This window comes from Schistocerca americana, chromosome X (genome assembly GCF_021461395.2).
Source record: "Schistocerca americana isolate TAMUIC-IGC-003095 chromosome X, iqSchAmer2.1, whole genome shotgun sequence".
Taxonomy (NCBI): domain Eukaryota; kingdom Metazoa; phylum Arthropoda; class Insecta; order Orthoptera; family Acrididae; genus Schistocerca; species Schistocerca americana.
This window is the reverse complement of record NC_060130.1, coordinates 804,814,029-804,831,127: the sequence shown is the minus strand read 5'-3', so window position 1 is coordinate 804,831,127 and position 17,099 is coordinate 804,814,029. Positions and strand designations below refer to the sequence as shown.

The following is a 17,099-nucleotide window of genomic DNA, read 5'->3' as shown; positions in this document are numbered from 1 at the left end:
TGTAGCAATTTTAATGGCCAGTGGTGTATGCAGGGGAAATAAATCCACAACAACTGAGTAACTACTGTAATACTTTTTATGGTCATATTTGCAAATAAATTGGTAATAAAAAGTATTAGAATATCCTTTATTTCTTCCTTGATCCATGTACATACCCCATTAGTTTACTATTGATATTTTTCACAATATGAAATATCTTACAGTTTACAAATTTAGTATTAATACTACTTTCAAAATACAGGGTATGCCTGGCCTTAAAGGTGACACTGGGCCAATTGGTCCCCCAGGTCCTGCAGGAGACAAAGGTCAACAAGGTGAACCTGGTAAGGAGGGACCACCTGGTCCAGAAGGAAGAAAAGGCCCACAGGGTCCACCAGGAGCAACAGGAGCCAAAGGAGACAGAGTAAGTTACATTCAATCTACTTAATTTGAATTTGGCTAAATCACATATAGAGTATGTGTAACACTGAGTCTAAGCAAATCACATTTGGCTAAGTCATTTATAGATTATCTTAGTGTTTTTTTCATCCTTCTTTTTAAAACTTTGGAAATTTGTGGTAAGTTCTGTGGGACCAAACTGCTGGGGTTCATTGGCCCCTAGGCTTACACACTATTTTTTCTAACTTAAATTAATTCACGCTAAGGACAACATACACACCCATGCCTGAGGGAGGACTCGAACCTCCGGTGGCGGGAGCTGCGCAAAACATTGCAAGATGACTTAGACCGTGCAGCTACCTGGCGCGGCTCCTTCTTTTTAATCTCTTGCTTTAGCTTCTTCTATAATATAACTGATTTTGGGATAATTTAGCTTTTGTGAACATTGATAATGGTATCTATCATTCACACATTGTGTGACATTCCAACTTAAATTAATAAAGGGAATTTTCTTTACTCTACAGCTTTTAAAAGGGGTGTAAAAATTCAATATAATATAGAGGAACTGATTCAAAACTGATTAACAGCTTCTCCATATCCTGCTTATTTATCAATGAGTATGTCACGTAAGTTAATTGTAATGACTTGGTTACTTGGCACAGGAAACTAGTGTACTAAAGAATGAGGTCTTATCTTACTGAGGGCCGGCCTGAGTGGCCGAGCAGTTATAGGCACTACAGTCTGGAACCGCAAGACCGCTACGGTCACAGGTTCAAATCCTGCCTCAGGCATGGATGTGTGTGATGTCCTTAGGTTAGTTAGGTTTAAGTAGTTCTAAGTTCTAGGGGACTGATGACCTCAGAAGTTAAGTCCCATAGTGCTCAGAGCCATTTGAACCATTTATCTTATTGAGGAGTTATTTACTATGATACTAACATAGCTTTCTAAACCCAGAATTCCATTAGCTGATAGTAGAAATTGCTTATAAAAGATGTTAACAATTATAAATAGCTGTGGCAGAAATAGTGAGACATTCAAATCACTGGCCACCAAATTCAGTGATTACTTCTTCACCACGTCAGCAATTATTGCACCCACTAATAGACATGGATATGTATTAGAGTGACTTGTTCACATAGTGCTTGGAACATAAAAATACAAATCATAAGGAGGTTAAAATTTCATCAGATGATTAAAAATTAATGATTTTGCTGGCTATGGAAATGGAAATGAGTGTTTGGCATCATTGGCTGGGAGGTCCCTTGCAGGGCAGGTCCAGCCACCTTGGTGCAGGTCTTATTACATTTGATGCCATATTGGGTGACCTACACACTGGATGGGGATGAAATGATAATGAAGACAGCAGAACACCCAGTCCCTGAGTGGAGAAAATCCCCAAGTCAGCCGGGAATTGAACCCGGGTCCGTAGGATGCCAATACGTTACGATGACCACTCAGCTATCGGGGCAGACTTTGCTGGCTATGATGACATGTGTAGCAGAATATTGTAATCTTATACTAATTTCACAAGACTATGCTATCTGTGCAATCAATGACTTAGGGCACATTAGCTAGCAAACTTAAATATGAAAGAGCTTCTGTGACATTTGGAAGGTAGGAGATGAGGTACTGGCAGAATTGAAGCTGTGAGGGCGGGTCATGAGTCTTGCTTGGGTAGCTCAGTTGGTAGAGCACTTGCCCGTGAAAGGCAAAGGTCCTGAGTTTGAGTCTTGGTCCAGCACAGTTTTAATCTGCCAGGAGGTTTCATATCAGCACACACTCTGCTGCAGAGTGAAAATCTCATTCTGGAAGCATAAATATTCTTCAACAACATCCATCTACAAAACTGGAGATATGCAAATGACTTTCTGTTTCAGGCCCATGTCACTCCTTCCACTCTTTTCAAAACTTTATGAAAAAGTGACCTGGGGTGGAGAACTGACTTTTTCTATCTGATTAAAACTTGTTGATGTATTCTCAGTTCATCTTTCATTAATAATTCTCCTTTGTGGAATCAGTAGAAGATCTCACAAATAAAGTCCTTACAGAGCAAAACTAGAAAGATTATGCCATTGGTATATTTTGTAACATTGCCAAAGCCTTTGATTATGTGGATCACAAAATTCAAACTGGAAAACTAAAGTGTTATGGCATTAAAAGCATCTCTTTTGCATGCTTTCATGACAGAAAGCAAAGGGGTCATACTGATAGGTTGTGCCATGGACATAAAAGTAATCTTAGAATAGAAAAGAACATGATATGTAAGGTTCTGCAAATACATAATATGGGACCACTTTTGATCTCAACCTACATAATGATCTTTTAATGACTTAAAAGAGTGTTCAAAGACTATAATACTTGCTGATGAGACAAGCACAGTAATCAAGAATCCAAAATCAACCTTACCAGGCACAACTCAGCTGATATATGTACAGGCCTATAACTCGTTCAGAGCAAATAGCTTAAGTCTTAATCTTGCAAAGGCTCATGTTATGTGATTTCAAACAAGTGTAAATGATTTGTTAGTACCTGAAGTACTATCATGGTCATATACTAATTGGGACACTGTGTAAAATTCTTTGGGTTCCAGCTAGGTAGTAAGTTTAAATATAACCAAGGCATTTAAAAAACAAAAATAAAAAAGGCAGTTATAAATGTTCAGCATGTAGTCATACTTATAAATTAATTTGTGATGTGAATTTAAAATGACTCATTTGATATCATTACGATTTATCATGCAAAATGATCCCTGGAACATGAAGCTAACTAACTAATCAAGGAGTACGTTTTGCCCTTACGTACTTACATAGACATAACCTCCATACAGCTTCCATTTTTATTCACTGAACTTCATCAATAAATGAAAGATTTTACTTGTTCCTGCACCTTGTGATGAAGCTGGGAGCAGAATTTATTATTGTATTCACCAAATACTCTATGCATCAAAACATAAATATGACAGGAAAAGATGTATCTACCACCGAAAGTAGTTGCTGATGGCAACTATCAGAAGCTGAATTTATATGTGTATTCTGAGGATCAATTGAGGAATTTAACTGGGATATCTTCTGACTCATGGAAATTACTGTTGTTATTTAAGTTAAGTGAATGAATAACAACATTTACTGTGACTTTCAAGAAAGCACTCTACAAGAAATTATCATTTAAGTGGCAGAAAAGTGATTTAAATCTGGCTTGATGACATGGAGCATTGCTTTTAGATTAGATGTATTTTTCACTCCATAAGTCCATAGCAAGGAGATCCTCAAGGATGTAGAACATGCCAGAAAACAAGAATACACAATAAATATTTACCAAGAAGAAAATATATGCTAATATACCTTCCACGGATCCCAAGTAAAATGGTCCTCATGACTGTGGAATAAGTCAAAAAAATTTTAACGTATTTTCATTTAGAGTAATAAGAATCTTGTCACAAAACATGTAAATGTACAACACACAAGGCTGCATATTATAATTCTTTGGCTATTATAGTCATGAATCATCAGAGAGAAAACTCAGTTTACAACAGTTATTTTTATTGATCACTCTACTGCACTGAAGATGTACAGGCCAAAATTACTGAGATTATTTGGGATCTAAGTTACAGAACTATCTAAAATGTGATTTTTAAATTTTTAGGGGGAACCAGGGGGGCCTGGCCCTACAGGCAGGGATGGACTGCCTGGGCAGCGTGGGCTGCCAGGACCTCCAGGACCAATGGGTCCTCCTGGGGAAGATGGTGACAAAGGAGAAACAGGACCACCAGGAGAGAAGGGATTCAAAGGAGCCCGAGGAGAATCTGTAAGTACTGTGATTATCGGGCAGCATTCATTCTGCCACTTAGAATGCCATAATACAGAACACTTAGCCTGCATCAAGAGTTATTAGTTCTCTCTTCCCACTTTTCATCACTGTTTTTTAATATATTGGTATCAGATGCATAGGTAAATACATGTGGCATTCATATTTTTTTTTTTTTTTTTTTTTTTTTTTTTTTTTTTTTTTTTGTGATTGCTCATCAGTTTTTATGTTGAATATTCCAGTCATTGCTAGACTGAAACTAAGTTCATTTTCATCCATTTTACATTTTAATTTCAGTGGTTTTTTTTTTTTTACATTTTTGTCCCACAGTTCTTTGACTATTCATTTTATACCTACAATAAGAAATTTTTGAATATCATCCATTTTGTCATTATTCTAGAACAGCATTTTGTTAATAGTATTAATCTGACAGATCTGCAACTTTATAAAATCTCAAGAGAAAAAATAAAGGAACACATTAGCATGCTGCATCATTTTACACTTTATCATCCAGTAATACACATACGTTCAGGAAAAAGAGAACAACTTGAATGACTAGAGATATTCTCATTGTCACTATAAACCAAAGGTCATGGATCAATGTGACTTGAACAGATGTGCAGGATGCCTTCCAGACATATGTGTGGAATGTGCTGTCAAATAGGTGAGTCTGAAAGAGGGCACATTATTGGCATGAGAAAATATGATGATTCCATCTGGGATATTGCTGTTCATGTGGGACAAAGCATTTTGGCAGTGCAACAGGTATGTGCAGAATGGTTCACAGAAGGCCATAGAACAAACAAGATGGATCAGGTCACACCATCAACACCACCCCCTGAGAAGATTGACACGTCATCCAAATGGTATTGCAGGACAGATTTCCATCCTCCTTGGCTCTACCACAACAGTGGAACACACTGTACACTATCAGGGCAATAGTCTGTTGCAGTGTATTACAGCATGGGTTACATGTGCGTCATCCACTTCTCTGCCTTCCGTTGGCGAATGTGCAGAAACATGCTAGACAGCAGTGGTGCATGGAACGATATCACTGGGGACGGGAATGGTGTCAGATAGTGTTTTCAGGCAAATGCAAGCTCCGTTTGTTTGAAAATTATGGGTTCGCCACAGATAGAGGGAGCAGCATCACATTGACTGCATTCACACAAGACATACAGCACCAACTCAAGGCCTTATGGTGTGTGCTGCTATTGGGTACAACCACAAATTGCAGTTTGTGCATGTCCAGAGTACTGTGATCAGTGTGACCTGTGTGAATGAAATCCAGTGATCTGTAGCCATACCCTTTCTGCACGACACCGCAGATGCCATCTTTCAGCAAGACAGTGCACGACCACTTGTTGCTGCATGAACACATGTATTCTTGGTGTCAGCCTTTTCCCTTAGTCTACCAGATCACCAGACTTGTCACCAATCGAAAATGTGTGGGATGTTGTGCAATGATGTGTACATTGTTGTGACCCAACATCCACCATCACAGGTGAACTTTGGAACCAGATGAATACAGCATGGATGGCTGTACCATAGGATTCCATTTGTGTCTTATTTGCGTCAGTGCCATAATGCATGGAACTAGTTATCGGGGGAACTGAAATGCAGAACACACTAATGTTCTTGTGCTGTGAATATGAACGTCCAGTCTCTAGTCATTCAAGGTGTACTACTGTCAATTAACTCACTCATTTAATTAAAAATATTTATTGGAGTCAAGTGAAAGCTGATAATAATGTACAACATATATACATTGTTCTTTGCTGGAGACTGATTGTGACAAAAGCTATCTATTGCATTTGTTTTCTTATGAAAATATTTATAAATCTGCCTTTACTGAAAAATGTCACTAACATCCACATTACAGAAGAAGGCATTAGTATGGTTGCTATGTGCAACTTCTCTTCTACCTCATATTTAGTGAAATATGTTACGACAATGTATTTTGATTATTCATTGAAAAATATACCAAAAATAATTGCTGAACACCCTATAATGGCAATATTCATTTGGATGAGGTAGCACAGATGCTACGAGGGCCGTTCAGAAAGTAACCTCTGGTTGATTTAAAAAAATACACCAAGTTAAATAAAAATATTTTAATATATACATCTTACAACTACATCTTTGCACTATTTTTCTACATAGTCTCCATAGCGATTGAGGCACTTATCGTATCTCTTCACAAGCTTTGAAATTCCTTCTGCATAAAAATCACCCGCTTGTGCCTGGAGCCAGCCTGTGACCGCATCTTTGAGCTCTTCGTCGTCATCAAACCGCTCTGACCCGAGCCATTTCTTCAAATGCATGGAGAGGTGATAATCACTTGGCGCCAGGTCTGGGCTGTAAGGTGGATGGTTGATAACGTCCCACTTGAAGGACTCAAGAAGGGCCGTTGTTCTGCGAGCAGAGTGAGGACGGGCGTTATCGTGCAAAAAAACGATACCGGAAGTCAGCATACCACGGCGTTTGTTCTGTATAGCCCGTCGTAACTTTTTTATTGTTTCACAGTACACGTCTTGATTAATGGTCGTACCACATTCCATGAATTCAACCAACAACACCCCTTTGGCATCCCAAAACACCGTTGCCATCAGTTTTCTGGCAGAAAAATCTTGCGAGGCTTTTCTTGGTTTGGTAGGCGAATTTGAATGTGCCCACATCTTTGATTGTTCTTTTGTCTCAGGGTTCATGTACTTACTCTAGGTTTCGTCACCGGTCACAATTCTGTTTAACAATGGTTCTCCTTCGTCCTCATAACATGACAGAAAGTCTAATGCAGAGGCCATTCTTTGAGTTTTGTGGTGGTCGGTAAGAATTTTGGGCACCCATCGTGCACAGAACTTACGGTAACCCAATCTTGCTGTCACTATCTCGTACAAGAGAGTCTTAGAAATCTGTGGAAAACCAGTAGACAACTCCGACATTGAGAAACGTTGATTTTCACGAACTTTTGCATCAACTGTCTGAACGAGTTCGTCAGTCACCAATGATGGTCTACCACTCCTCTCTTCATCATGAACATTTTCTCGTCCACTTTTAAATAAACGTACCCATTCACGGACAACTCCTTCACTCATAACTCTTGGTCCGTACACGGCACAAAGCTCACGATGAATAGCTGCTGCAGAATATCCTTTGGCTGTAAAAAAACTTATGACAGCACGCACTTCACATTTGGCGGGGTTTTCTATTGCAGCACACATTTCAAACTGCCACAAAAACTAAACTAGCGCAGGTACGATGTTCACTCGACCACGGCTTGATGCCGACTGACCTGTTGAGTGCGTGAACGCACATATGGCGTCACTACTCCCCCCACAACCCGCACTGTGATCAATCGGAGGTTACTTTCTGAACCGCCCTCGTATTAACCTACATGTCAATACTTTCAGTTGCTTTCACACAGGGCATGCAAGGCAAACATAATAGGCAGGGCCTGTGACCCATCAGGAATAATAAGAGGCTGTCCCAGCACTAACACACTCACAGAAGTGTGTATTTGAAGCCATCAGTAAGCAGCATTCAGATACCTGTATTCAACCCAGCTCTCCTTTATGTATGCTATGGACTTTGCTCTTTGATTCTCAACTTAGGTTACAACTAAGTGGCTTCTACTTTGGTTATGATTCAGCCTGCAAATATTTTGATAGTGAGTATCAACCCTGTCATTAGTATGTTCTCCACAGTTCCACTCTCCAAACCAAAAATGCACATCTCTACCGCTACTTCAGTGCTTCTGAGCATGAACAGCTCAACTATCTTCACAGTGATCCAGATTTATTTCTTGGAGCATCATTGAAAAGTTTGCTGGTATCACAGTTGCATATAAGCATCAAGTCCATTTCACAAACACAAAAGACTTCTCACTCTTATTACCACACACTATTATCCAAAATTACTGCTGCATCTCATACTGCAAGTAGATGAACTGGAAGTGACTCAGTCAGTTCCTGACATACTTTCATGAGTGTCCTAAGTCATTCTATCTGTAGTGCCTCCTACAGATGTTAAAAGTTGTGGGAAGCAGGATTCCACAGATTACTTTACAACTGTCATTCACTCTAAATATATGAGAGTAGCTTGAAAAGTTCATGGTGTCACCACCAGATGTCAGTGCTAGTGCTACAAGGTTCCCGCATAATAGCAGTAGGTCATCCATTATGAATAACCGTATGATGCAGCAATGCTCTGGGTAGAGATTTGTGGCACAGACATCCCTCTCTTGTTGTTCCTGTGTAGTGATTTGTGAAGATGGAAAAATTGAGATTCAAGTAGTTATTAAGTATTTCATAAAAAATGGTATGAAAGCAAAGGAAATGCATTCCAATTTCCAGAACATGCTTGGGGACTCAGCTCCTTTATATTTAACTGTTGCCAAGTGCATAAATGAGTTTAAATTTGGTTGGGACATCTTAGATGATGACCCTAGTGGTCAACCAAGATGAGCCATTACCCAACAATTATTGATAAAGTGTACAAAATGGTCATGGAGGACTGCTAACTGGAAGTGCAAGAAAGTGCTGAAGCTATAGGGATGTCATCAGAATGGGCATATCAGATTTTAACAGTGTCATTGGATATTTGAAACGTATCTGCTAGATGGGTGCCAAGACTCTTAATGCAGGATCAGAAACACAGAGTGGGAATGTCTGAACAATTTTTGACCCATTTTAAAAGCAATGAATAAGATTTTTGTGCTGGTCTGTGACCACAGACAAAACCTGAGGCCACTAATGCTTTTTTTAAAATAAAAAAAAAAAAAAAAAAAAAAAAAAAAAAAAAAAAAAAAAAAAAAAAACACACCACTCAAAGCAATGGAAACATGTTGATTAACCAACACCAACAACAACACCATCAACACCACCACCACAACCACCACTAAAGAAATCTAAGACAATTCAGTCAGCCAGAAAGGTCATGACATAACTTTCTGGGATGTGAAAGGGATTCTGCTGACAGATTATCTTCCCACAGGTCAAGGAATTACAGGACAGTGCGGTGATAACCTCATGGGCCAACTACTGCAAAAGATGTGCAAAAAAATACCAGGTTTGGCGAGGAATAAAGCCATCTTTCATCAAGGCAGTGTGTTCTCACACACAAGTGTTATCGCCATGTTAAAAGTACATTAACTAAGATACAAACTGATGCCACCTCACTTTATTCACCAGATTGGCTCCATCAGACTTCCATCTCTTCCTCAAGCTCAAAATTTTCCTAAGTGGATGGAAATTCCCTTCAAACCAAGAATTAGCAGACAAATTTGAGGGGTATTTTTCAGGGTTGGAGGAATCTAATTTTCAAGAGAGGAGCAAGGCTCTGGAACATTGCTGAACCAGGTGCATTATTGTACAGAGGGACTAAACTGAAAAATAAGAAAGTTTCACTGAGCTAAGTTGCTTCTTTCTGTTCAGTTCAGAGAAATTTTCAAATTACTCTCAAATATGCAACATTATGAGATCAGGGAAATAATTTGAAGTCTTGGTCATGCTCTTTCAGCTAACTGAAGACACCTCTCACTCCATTGCAATGTATGTTATCTTGTTGAACGATTCCATCCTCCACCTGGAAAAATTGTGGTTGAATTTGATTTTAGAAGATGAATTTGCGACTAGATCAGTGAATAGTACCTTTCACATTAATTAATATTCTAGATAATGTTATAAAACATTATCGAGGTCATAACACTGACCACTTAATCACTTTGTGTTCTTTGAAATGTGATTGTAGAGTTTTAATTGTCTAACATTTCTCATCAACATGCTGATGTCACTGTGTCTTGACAAATTAGAAAGCAAGTTCTACTGGGGAAGTCTACTCATTACCAATAATGAGCAATCCAGTTTCAATACTGACAATAATGAGCAATCCAGTTTCAATACTGACAAACAAACTGAAGTTTCTTTAATTAATTCATATCATTAGCATGAATGGAGACATAGTCTATTTGCTTCATGTGCTCCAGGATTCATTGAGTGTCCAATAACCAATAATTTCTCAACTGTTTAAAGTCTCCAGCCCTGCTACAGGGCATGCTTTAGGACCACATACTACAGCCACAGTAACCCAACTATTACCATGTCTGTTAGCGTCTGCGTTCATAAGCGTGAAATTCAATATGCATCCGCAAAAGACTGAAGGGCCATGCAAAATCAGTTGGGCACCTACTCCACTCTTTGTACTAAGAGCAATATTATCAATAGCTTTATATACTGTAAGGTGTGAACTCCTTCTCCACCGACAATAACGCAAAATTTCTAGTCTGTGTCAATGCTGCTGCAAGTGTGGCTGCTTGACGACTGATGCCATCTTAAGATAAAAGTCAGTTATATAGCACTTACATAGCCAAGAAGTGATTCTTCTTGGTATTGTAGCTCTCAGGGGCACCCTGGGATTCTCTCTGTGTGAGGCACCTCTGGGTATCTCTGTGAGTCTCGCTGCCACTGCAACATACTTTGATATACATGTGCCATAGAACAGTGTAATATGCTTATCTGCGATAATTAAGAAAGAGCATTAAAGAAGGAGCCTGGCAGGCAGAGCTCCTAGTTATTACTTGAGCTCTAAAACTAAACTGAACTAAACTCTGTCTGAACAGTCCTTTGAAGGCCCAATGGTACCGACTGGATGCTGTCTTATCCTCAACCCACAGGCAGCAATGGATGTGGATATGGAGGGGCATGTGGTCAGCACACTGCTCTCCTGGCCATATGTCAGTTTAAGAGACCGGAGCTGCTACTTCTCAATCAAGTAGCTCCTCAGTTTGCTTCACAAGAGCTGAGTGCACCCAGCTTGCCAACAGCACTCAACAGACTGGATGGCCACCCATCTAAGTGCTAGCCCAGTCCGACAGCACTTAACATTGGTGATCTGACAAGAACAGGTGTTACCACTGTGCCAAGGCCATTGGCTATAACTTGAACTCTGCTGGGCTAAAATTCACTTCCAGTAGGTTGCGTAAGCGGCACTGTGATTAAATAAGGAAGTGCTATATAAGTGACGTTTCTGTTATGGCAGCATCAGTCGTCAAGCAGCCACACTTGGAGCAGCATTGACACAGACTAGTGATGCCACATTATTATAGGAGGAAAAGGTGTTGGTGCCTCACAGTATATAAAGCTACTGATAATATTGCTATTAGTATGAAGAATGGAGCAGGCGCCCAAATGATTTTGAACTCCATTAGAGTGATTATATTCCATTGTGGTATGTCAGTAAGACGGTCTTTGTACATTGTCATGAGTGACACACATGAAACCTGAAGTATCATGCTTTCTAGTAGGAATATGAACAATATTAGAAAAAGGATAGATTCCTGCTTATCATAAAGATGACACATTAGTTGCAGAAAGACAGAATTACACATTTAGCTTTTGGACAAAGTCTTCTTCAGAAAGAATAACACACGCACATTCACATAAGCAAGCACACCTCAAACACGTAAGATGACCATCTCTGGCAGCTCTGGCCCAAGCTGCTTTTCTACAAAGTAGAAAACAAATCTTAACAGAGAGGGCTACCCATTACCAATAATGAGCAATCCAATTTCTATAATGACAAACAAATTGAAGTTTTTTAATTAATTCACATCATTAGTGTGAGTGAAGCTTTGTACCCATGTGTACTTCAGGGTTCACTGAAATGCTGTGATAGACACCAGTCTGATTAGATTCCACTGTAATATGTCAGTAAGATGTTATTTGTATGACTGCTATCTGCAGCAGCTCAGACCAGAGCTACCAGAGATGGGAGTCATGTGTGCTTCAGTTGTGCTTGCTTGTGTAAATGCATGTGTGTTTTCTTTTCTGAAGAAAGCTTTGGCCAAAAACTAAATGTGTGACAGTCTTTTCATTGTGCCTGTCTGCAACTCAAAGTGTCATCTTTATGGTGCATAGCGACCTATCTTTTTCCTGGTGTTGTTGATATTCCAACCTAGAGATTCCATTGTTTGATACTCTCCAGAAGATTTATTTATTATGCCATTACTTTATTCATGATACAGTTCTACAAATGAAGTATAACAGTTTACATACTTTATAAGTGTCCATTGCTTCTGTATGGAAATCATTAACAAAATCATACACAGAGCACTGAGATAATTGCTTAATACAGATATAAAATGATGGAAAACTAATTTTATCATGCAGCACCTATATTTCATTAAATATGGTATACATAGTTTTCCCTTCATTTTCTTGCTGTAAATTATGTATGTGGATAAATAAATCTGTCAAATAACATATTGAAATGTGCAGGAATGAGCTAATCATACTATTACTTGTTAAGGGCCCATCAGGTCCACCAGGTCCTATGGGCCCACGTGGAGAACCAGGGCCTATAGGGCCAGCAGGAGATAAAGGTCCCCCAGGAGAAATAGGCCGACAGGGTGCTAAAGGAGAAGATGGTCCACCAGGTGTGGCTGGGCCAGCTGGTCCTCCAGGACCTCAAGGCCTTCCCGGACCCCCAGGAATCAAAGGAGAGATGGGAGATGATGGAGCCAGAGGTAAGATACCTTTTGAAAGTGTGTATCATTCCTTGTCAAAAACTAAATCATGCAGTTGGAAAGAGTCTTCTGAATTACCTGAAACTTTATAAATATCATAGCAAGGTGGATGTAAGTAAGTAATTACAGCACCACAGTGAAAAAACATGGGTGTGCTCTAAGCATAGGTATTAATCTATGAATTTACATCCACATTGGCTGTACCTGGCTCCTTAACTCTTTTTACAATGACTACACTGTTGGTAGTATCCCAGCTTATGTGTTATATCAAGAGGTTGTGTAATCTGACAGGCTACAAAAGTCCAGCCTTGTTTTAAAATTATTCCTATGACACCCTTACTGTTTACAGATAAGCATTTTTCTAGAAAAAATTTTCCTAAAAGATCTAGCATATGAAGCAAAAATACATAATTTGAATTAAATAAACATATGAAAAAATTTAATGAGTGAAGGTAATAACTCAACAAACAATACTGTAGAGGCATGCTGAACTGTTGAAAGATGCACAAAGGAGACTAAGAACTTTGCTAGCCTTTGTACAAATCCTTTTCAGAGTTCACACACACACACACACACACACACACACACACACAAACACACACGTGCACGTGTATAGCTACATTGTTCCAGTGACAAACAACACACATGTGCACCTGTATAGCTACATTGTTCCAGTGACTACATTGTGCCAGGACAGCAGTTCTGCATAGCTGTTCAACACAAGTTTGTGTCATTGTCTTTAATGACCTTGTTGTTGACAGAGTGTTTCTACAACCTTCCTTCAGATTGTGAAAGAATTTAGTTAAAAGTAAATATTAAAAAGGGTTCATAAATTTTTACAGGTTATATCTTGGGACCCTCCAGTCAAGCCACTCATAATTGATTTAAGTTTACTAGTAAACACAAATAAAAGTGTACATTTAGTACTTGTGGCAAAGACAAGATATGCATGGTATTGTAGTAAACATGTTTTCCAAAAATTATCTCCTATAGTTAAGTAGGTAACGACTCATAAATATAACATCTCATATCTCATGGCTAGAAAAATACCCCAAATGTTTTACCTGTATCCTATGAATGAAAATTAAACAATCAAAGAGCTGTTGCTGCATCAGTGCATACTGATTCAAGAGATGAAATCTTAAGGAATCGTATTTGTAAATATACTTTTGATCAGCAAACTCAAAATAAATGTTGAGTGCTTGTTCAAATGGTTCAAATGGCTCTGAGCACTATGGGACTTAACATCTATGGTCATCAGTCCCCTAGAACTTAGAACTACTTAAACCTAACTAACCTAAGGACATCACACAAAACCCAGTCATCACGAGGCAGAGAAAATCCCTGACCCCGCCGGGAATCGAACCCGGGAACCCGGGCGCGGGAAGCGAGAACGCTACCGCATGACTGAGTGCTTGTCACTTACGTTGTCAGAAGAAACCAATTGGCTGCAGTTTTGAAATTATGGAGGTTTGTGAATCAAATTTATATTCATTGTTGGACATATGCTAGATAGGTATGTGACATACAGTAGAGTGATGGACTAGAAAGACCAATTATGATTTAGTAAGTACACCAGACCCTTAGCCTTGATAATGGGTTTACTTAGGCAAAGAAAAGGGTCCACAAGCTTCTTCAGGTATACCATATAAGTTTTAGAGCTGAAGACACTCTTTGATGATTAGATGCAATAGAACTACCAAATTCTGGGCATGTTGATTGCTATGCTTCACCTGCTTTTTGAGATAGTCCTAGATATTTTCTGTGGGATTAAGGTCAGGTGATTTAGTGAGCCAGTTGAGGTGTAATAGGGTGCCAGAGTGTTTGCCAAACGAGGAATGTAATCACCCCTGTGAACATAGCTGTTGTCATCTTGGAAGACAGAGGTGTCCACAGCATAGTCATCACAAAGATGTAGAAGAAATGGCAACATATTGTAACCAAGAGTCTTGAAATAAACATTTGGGTTCACATTCATGGTAACCTGAATGAGTGAGCCCAGTTACAGCACCCAAACCACTATACCCTCCACACATTCTGGAAAGCGAAGAAAAATGGTGACTTGTCAGACCACATTATATACCTCCACTCAGCTGCAGTCCAGTTTCTGTGTTGTTTGGCCCACTGAAGATGTGTGGCCATATGTACCACTGCAAGGAACAACCTTTTCTGAGGGACATAACTCCAAATGCATATTGCATACAGTTTCCTTTCTAATCTTCACCCAGAAAGTGACTGAGATGGACCTGCATTCATGTTGGGTTTTAAAACAAACAAGGTGTGACATTTATCTTTGGTCCTGTCAGTACCACTTGTCTTGTGTGTATTGCATGGCTCCAGGTGGTCCACTCTGCCTTGCAGACACATTGAGCAGTTCCTCACTGATACACCACAAACAGGGAAACTTCATTCATGGTGTTGTCATGGTTATGTCCAAAGATGGTAGTTTCTTTTTGTTGTCATATCTCCACGTGGTACTCTCTCACTGTGCTGATTCCATACAGCTGATTGGCACATGTGCACCACTTCACTGTGATGATGTGCAAGGTGTGACCAAAAAGTAATGTTTTTTTTTTAATCATCTTTGGCCTGTTCAAAATAATCCCCCTCAAATAAATACACTTGTGCCAGCAGTTTTTCCAGTCTTGGAAGCCTTTCTGGAACTCGCTTGTCATTATGTTGTCATTATGATGTTCAGCTGCTTCGGTGATCCTGTTTTTGTTTCACCAATGGTGGCAAAACAATGACCTATCATGATTCTCTTCAGCCTTGGGAACAGGAAGAAGTTGCAGGGGGCCATGTCCAGCAAAAATGATGGCAAGGCAACATAACAGTTTTGTTTCTTTGCCAAAAAAACATGAACAAGCATTGACGTCTGAGTATGAGCATTATCTTCATGCAGTTTCCTTGAGTGGTTATTGCCACAGTTCTGGTTATTTCCTTTGGATTGCTTCACACAAATGGTGCGTAACTTCCAAGTAGTTCATGATGCACTATCCTATTGTAATCAAAGAAAACAGAGCAAAGAACCTTCACATGTGATCAAGCTTGTTCATTTTTTTTTTTTTTTTTTTTTTTTTTTTTTAAAAAGTCTTGGCTCTTCACGTAGTTTCCATTGGGATGATTGGGCTTTGGTTTCAACATCATACCCATATACCAATGTTCTGTCACCTGTTATAATCTTCTTTAGAAGTTCTGGATCATTGTTACTTCATTCAGCAATTCCTGAGCGATATCTATGCAATGTCATTTTTGGTCAAAATTCAACAATTTTGGAACAAACTTTATTATTACACGTTTCATGCTCACAACATCCAAAAAATTGCTTGGCATGAGCTAAAGGACAAGTCAACTGTCATCAACCTTTCTGATGGTGATTCGCCAATTTTCCTTCTTCAACAATGTCATCAGTAACTGATGTGCTAGGGCATCCAGGGTGGTCATTGTCTTCAACATCTCAGCCCACTTTGAAATGTTTATGCTACTTTAAAGCCTTGTCCTACTTGTAGTAGTTCTGCACGTTATTCCATTTTCCAACCAAAATGTAATGCAAATTCTTTGATCCATCATTTTCGAAAGTAAAAATTCACCAAGCATTCGAAAACACATACTACCTTTTTGACAGTCAACAATAAACTAAAGATTTAGAACATTTGAAAATGCAAACATACATCAGGAACATGTGTATCACCAAGATAAAAAAAAGTTTGAAAATCAGATGTATAAAGTCCACAACATTAAAAAAATTCCTTTTACTTTTTTTATCAGACCTTGTATGTCTGCAGTGGGGGGCCACATGACCTCCTGGTACATGTTCTGCACCAACTAGAGTATTTCAAAGTGTGCAGCACAGTACAGATGGGCCCAACAACATGCCAAATGGACCACATGTACTCTTCCCCAATGTGTGTCACATATGTCTTCAACCACACAATGGCCGGAGACTACCTAACAGACCAAAATGAAAATTTCTGTTCCGACACTGACAATGTTGAGCGTTTATGGAAAAAGTTCAAGGCAATAATAAAATGTGTTTTAGAAAGGTACATGCTGAGTAAAAGGTTCGCAGGAGAGCTTCTGTAAAGTTTGGAAGGTAGGAGGTGAGGTACTGGTGGAAGTAAAGCTGTGAGGATGGGGTGTGAGTCGTGCTTGGATAGCTCAGTTGGTAGAGAACTTGCTCATGAAAGGCAAAAGTCCCGAGTTCGAGTCTCGGTCCGGCACACAGTTTTAATCTGCCAGGAAGTTTCATATCAGCGCACACTCCACTGCAGAGTGAAAATCTCATTTTTTATTTGACTGCTTTTATGTGATGATGTGGATTATTAGGACAATTATACAACAAACACCAGGGTTCCAGGGGTTTTGGAGGCACAAGAGATATTGTAGTATTCTGCAG

The 17,099-nt window shown here is 39.2% G+C and overlaps 1 protein-coding gene across 1 annotated transcript in view; it reads left to right on the top strand.

Moving 5' to 3' along the window:
• Nucleotides 1-17,099, top strand: part of LOC124556687 (collagen alpha-1(XI) chain-like) — a 560,578-nt gene that overhangs the window by 447,538 nt on the left and 95,941 nt on the right. The window contains exons 18-20 of the mRNA XM_047130656.1: nt 242-403; nt 4,021-4,182; nt 12,487-12,703. Coding sequence (XP_046986612.1) covers nt 242-403; nt 4,021-4,182; nt 12,487-12,703 — 541 coding nt within the window. The remainder of the gene's footprint in view (nt 1-241; nt 404-4,020; nt 4,183-12,486; nt 12,704-17,099) is intronic.